Below are 6,123 nucleotides of genomic sequence, written 5' to 3' on the forward strand. Positions count from 1 at the left end.
AACATATGTATTATAAATCAACAATAATTTCCACCTGCACTCATAACATATCTATTATAAATCAACAATAATTTCCACCTGCACTCATAACATATCCATTATAAATCAACAATAATTTCCACCTGCACTCATAACATATCCATTATAAATCAACAATAATTCCACCTGCACTCATAACATATCCATTATAAATCAACAATAATTTCCACCTGCACTCATAACATATCCATTGTAAATCAACAATAATTCCACCTGCACTTATAACGTATCCATTGTAAATCAACAATAATTTCCACCTGCACTCAAATTACAGTACTCTTATAAATGCCTGAACTTGATTACCTTTCTTTTTTGCCTTTAATAAACCACAAACGTAAACGAAATCTGAAAAATACATTGGACTATTTCGAAACTAAAAAGAAACCTTTAGTAGCTGAATATACGAATTCATTAATGTTAAGAAATGCGTGGTTCAAAAATTTAAGATGAAGATATTCTGACTTTACAAAACATAAATTTACTAATATCAAAAATGAAACTTCTATTTACTAATCCATACTAATAAAAGTTCTACCAACGCAGAATAAAAACGATATAATTTGAAGCCGTGGTAGTATCACTTTAATATCTGTTTAATTGCATTATTTAATCATAAAGTGACGAAGAAACTTTTACATATTCGGCATTTGAAACTTCATTATAATGTATAAGCCAACAGGTGGCTCAGTGGTAAGCCGGAGGACGTATAACGCAAATGATCGGGTTCAATAACCGCGGTGGGCACAGCACAGATAGCTCATTGCGTAGGTTTCTGCTTAATAACAAACAAACAAATATAATGTATACAGTTATTCCGCAAAATCAAAACACGTTTAACTATAATATATAATAATATTTTGTTATCAGTGTTAATAATTTACTGTAGCTAAGAGTCAATGAAGATTTATACACTTGTATTGCTAGTACAATTATTCATTCTCATTTAGTCCTGGCCAGGTGGTTAGGGAGCTCGACTCGCAATCTGCGGGTCGCGAGTTCGAATCCCCGTCCCACCAAACATGCTCGCCTTTTCGGCCGTGGGGGCGTTATAATGTGACGGTCAATCCCACTATTCGTTGGTATAAGAGTAGCCCAAGAGTTGGCGGTGGGTGGTGATGACTAGCTGCCTGTCTTACACTGCTAAATTAGGGACGGCTAGCGCAGATAGCTCTCGTGTAGCTTTGCGCGAAATTCAAAACAAACAAACATTTAGTCCCTTGCAAGAAAAGTTTGCTGTACTTGAAAAATATCTGCTTAAGATATCTGTTAATATGTAACTGCTTAGATATGTTAGCCCCTAAACTCAGTATAGCCAAAATGTATAGCATATCTGTAAAAGTAAATATGAAGAGCACCACGACTAAATACGTAAAACAATAGCTAATTGCTTTGTCATGACCCGGATAACTCTACTGAAATAAACAAAAAGAACAACGTGAATTAACTCGTGGAATAAGTACTAACTGCTCTATCATGGCCACAATACTGTATAAGAATTAATATGAAAATCACCACCAACGTACAACATGGCCAGGAGTTCAATACATAAAACAGATGAATTAAAGAGCCCAACATTCGCGGACGAATGCAACATGTCTCCGCCACGCAATCCCAACATGGCTAATTTTGACCCCCCCAAAAAACCTAATACTCTCTATATCACTGCTTGGGACCTGCAAGAAGGTATCTTTGTACTAAATCTCATATAAGTTGTTTGACATATATATTAATAGTTCAAGAAAACCCCAAATTGTATTTTCCTCGCTGAAAAATTGAGCACAAGATAAAAATATCAAAATTGTCTATATTTGTGTACCAAATCCATTTGAATTAGTTTACATACGGCGGAGTAATTGTCAAAATACCCAAAAATTATGCTTTTTGTAGCAACTGACCCCTCCCCCCCCCTTCAAGTATTACAACTGAGCAGCTCATCCACAATTTTTGTTTGTCAATGTGTGGGACCTGTAGAAAAGTATATTTGTACTAACTCCCATGTAAATTGGTCAAAATATAGCTGAGTAATTGACCAAAAACCCAAAATTATGCTTTTTTGTGAGCTCTGATCCCCCTTAAAAACTTAAAATGGACAAATCCAACTTTTTTTTGTATATCGGTGTGTTCGATGCATGAAAATACATATTTGATTGCTGTAAATATGACTGCACAGGAACCCAAAATATATATTTTTGGGGGTTGTTATGTCTTCGCAGAAAGACATACTTTTGTTTCTGTTCTTTCTTTGTTCTTCTTCCAAATACTTTTCAACCGACCGCCATTCCTTCATTTCTTGGTGGATTGACTTGAAAGCTGGAAGGATTGTACCTTGGTACAATATGCCCAGATGCCATTTTAATTTTTTATTATTTACGCCTTTGTAACGATTTTATGATGTCAAAGGTAAAATTAAAAGGTCCAATATTCGCGGGTCAATACAACATGTCTCCGCCATGGAATCCCAACATGGCTAATTTTGGCCCCAGAAAAATAAAAAAAATACAAAAATTGTTTTATTTAATAATTATCAAGTAAAACAACATTTTCAATTGTGTTTTAAAACTTAAAACAGTTTCATTTTCAAATATTTATTGTGTACTATTAAACTTTGACTTTATTTCTTTAATACATCTGTGTTCTTGGAAACTTACATAAGTGTCGTCCGAATCTTAATAAATTCAATGCATAACAAAGAGGCGTGAATTAAAGAAACACTGTGAAATAGCTTAGCTTAGTGTCAACTTGAACTTGTTGTAACGTTGAACGAACAGGATTCATCTTGTTAGTCACAATAAAATATCCATATGATTCATTTATGTAAATGGTAATCACCAAACGGCCCTAGTCATGCTTCTACGTTAATCACTACACAGAGTATCATGAAGCAGTAAAAACTCGAAACGTGTTTTATTCATATCACATAGTTGTCTGTTAATGATTTGTAGTTACCTGAAATAACTAAATTTTAGAACCAAATATTTTGTTTTGTTACAAAAGTCACAACGTAACTTTGTTACAGTTCTCAATTTGGATAAAATCATTAAATACCAATTTTTTATCAGATATTTTTTCTTCATAATTTCGTTTCAAATTTTTCTTGGTAAAAAATGTGTTAGATAAAATATACTTACCCTAGTTTTCTGTATCTTCCCAATACTTCTTCAGGGATAGTGGGAGTAATTACATTTCCAGATATGGTGTCAATAGAACAACCTATAATAATCAAAATTAATATAATTCTAATGATACCAGAAGCATGAATTTGACCAATACACCACATTATTTATAGCCACTGTTACTTATAGCCTGATGGACGACTAATACAGTTCATTTAAACCATCACTAAACGATACCATCTACCTGGTATCTGTAAATTTTGTTAAGTCACTTCCTGTTTTACATTTTTGTTCCTCATGTTTAAATGATGTAATGGTTGGCATTCAATGGTATTTCCCAACTTCCGGTGTGAGGTGTTTCAAAAGAACAAAAAAAACAATCTGTCCATAATGTCTATCATGAAATATATGTTTATCTATAAAAAACGAGAAACTGGTGTTCTTGACTTTTTTGTCACTGAAATGGGCATAAAATAAACGAGCATTCCAAATACTAAGCGTTTTATAATACAAAAATGTCATATTTGAATAAGTCCTTAAATAAATACAAACAACAATATATATATGAATTAATACAACTACCTATTAAGTAGTGTTTTTAGAGTGTTCTACCAATTCTCATTTAACACAGTTGAAGGCAAAGCAAAAGTGTTTTACATTTACAATTACTCGTGCGAAATTGTGCGCTTAAAAGTAAAATAAAAGCTAAAAATATAAAATGACTTTGTTTTTATTTCATGTCTGACATTATATTTGTTACCTTTAATGCACTAAAACTAAGTTTCCGACAAAACTGCTCACAACACATGAATACAAAAGGTTTGTCGCACTTATTAAGAACGATGTTACATGTCCAGAACTACTTCCTCCATCTTTGACTAACACTACAATCTCTATTCCAGAGTGCTTCTACGAAGGATAGCCTGGTCAATATTAAACTACATATCCTGAAAAACTTTCCATTGACCTTCCGTTCGACGTGTACATCCATTGTAGCTGCATCGGAAACTTCACGGATAGCTGATAAAATTGGAATTGCTGTGATTCTAGCTCCTCAGCCATCGTATTCATGAAAATAGTCATTGATTCCATAGATTGGCTAGAAGTTGATGAATTTTCAGATTGTGAGCATTAGTTAATTTTAAATCTGTGTTTATTTTATTTTTAATACTACCAGAAGATGTGCCAAGCTTCACCATAATAGATTGTTTTGGGTCGGAGGGTTCTCTTTCGCAATCATAGGCTTTGGATGATGTTTCGGAGCCCATTACTATCCCGAACCCTTAATGTGTGAATTTTCTTTTCCACTTCTATCGAAAACACTGAGAAATATCTTCTACATGTCATGTCTTGTGGTTTTAAATTTTAAACAATTTTTAAGGATCTTATTTTCATATTACGTTAGACATAGTTCCATTCAGGGAAATATTGTATCACCAAAATGATCGGGAATTCGCCGGAACCCAATATATATGTTATAAACATGTTGGAAAACGCCACTGCATTGGCATATGCAAATCATCCTTAAAAAAAGTGCGGTTAACCCTCTGTACCATAAATATAAATAAATATGTATGCCACCACAAATACAAAGAAATAGCATGATGATTAAAGAGACCAAAGCAGAAACAAAAATTCGATACTATACCTGGTGATACTTAATTTTTACTCATCATCATCATAACTGTTGGAAAATGAGGAGGGGGGCAAAAATGCTAAATCAATCTAACATAGCTCTTAATATAATGTATTTACACTAACTGGCACATGCTCCCATTTTACCAGTTAGTGTAAATACATTATTTTACCAGTTAGTGTAAATACATAGTTCTTAATATAATGCATTTACACTAACTTGTAAAATGGGAGCATGTGCCCCTTTTACCATTAGGCACCCATGCTCATCAATACCGTACTTTGAATATTTTAAAGTAATTGAAACTAAGTCTACATTTTAACTAATATAATATTATACAAGAAAATAATATTTCTATTCCGAACATTTCTGACCATACACACAGATAAAACAGTATATTTATTAAACTTTTCTTGTGTTTTATATGTTTACAATAATCCGTCTCTGAAATTTTCATAAATCCACTATATATTAAAATAAACAAATATTCCAATTTTTTATGTTGTAAATCACTACACCTGAAACCTAATGTTAGATGTAACATCAAATAATATTAAAATAGAGAAGTATTTTATATTTTTATCATATGAGCACATAAGACGTAGAAAATGTTTTCATTTTAATGAGGCGACTCTTTTTTTTTTATTATACAAGATAAGTAATTAATGGGAATTTAAAACCTGCAAATAGGGATCGTAAAAAAAGGCGGAAAACAAGTCTGGAGACTCTGTAGACAATATTTATTCAAACTACAAACCTCTATTTTGGCTCCATGCTTTTACTTAGAATTACATTTGGTGGAGTCAAAATAGGGATTTGTAGTTTGAGTAAATAATGTCTACAGTAATTTCATCCTTGTTTGCTTCCTTTTTTACGATCCCTATTTGCAGGTTTTTAAATTCCCAATTTTTTAATTATCTTGTTTACTGGCTTTTTTTTCTATGCTTAACTAAGGGCAAAGGATTACTTGATATAGTAGCTAACTTTTTACATTGTAATGATAATAAACATGGCTAGTGGCTAGCTGATACGGTCATGATGATTTACTGTAGCTATTGGCTACTTGGTCGCATTAGTTGTAAATGTAAAATGTTAAGCTACAGCTGGAGATTGTCATTAAGATTTGTTTGAGAATATAGTGAGCATTTATAGATCCTGTATAATTAAATTCTCTATATATAATGCATAGCGACACAACCCCCAATAAGCGTGTATAAAATTTTACCAGTAAAAAAGCAGCCTTTTGAAATAAAACACATACGTCTAAAACATCACTTTAGATAAATTTTCGTGTCTTTTAAAGTAATTATTCTATGAATCTGTGGGATAAAATTC

General features: G+C 32.4%; 1 protein-coding gene across 1 annotated transcript in view; it reads right to left on the reverse strand.

Moving 5' to 3' along the window:
* Positions 1–4,420, reverse strand: part of LOC111087657 (gamma-aminobutyric acid receptor subunit epsilon-like) — a gene marked incomplete at its 3' end in the record, with an annotated part of 35,008 nt that extends 30,588 nt beyond the window's left edge. The window contains exons 1-2 of the mRNA XM_022395046.1: positions 4,327–4,420; positions 3,168–3,249 (exon numbers count right to left, since the gene is read on the reverse strand). Coding sequence (XP_022250754.1) covers positions 3,168–3,249; positions 4,327–4,420 — 176 coding nt within the window. The remainder of the gene's footprint in view (positions 1–3,167; positions 3,250–4,326) is intronic.
* Between the last annotated feature and the right edge of the window lie 1,703 nt (positions 4,421–6,123).

This window comes from Limulus polyphemus, unplaced genomic scaffold (genome assembly GCF_000517525.1).
Source record: "Limulus polyphemus unplaced genomic scaffold, Limulus_polyphemus-2.1.2 Scaffold2436, whole genome shotgun sequence".
Lineage (NCBI taxonomy): Eukaryota > Metazoa > Arthropoda > Merostomata > Xiphosura > Limulidae > Limulus > Limulus polyphemus.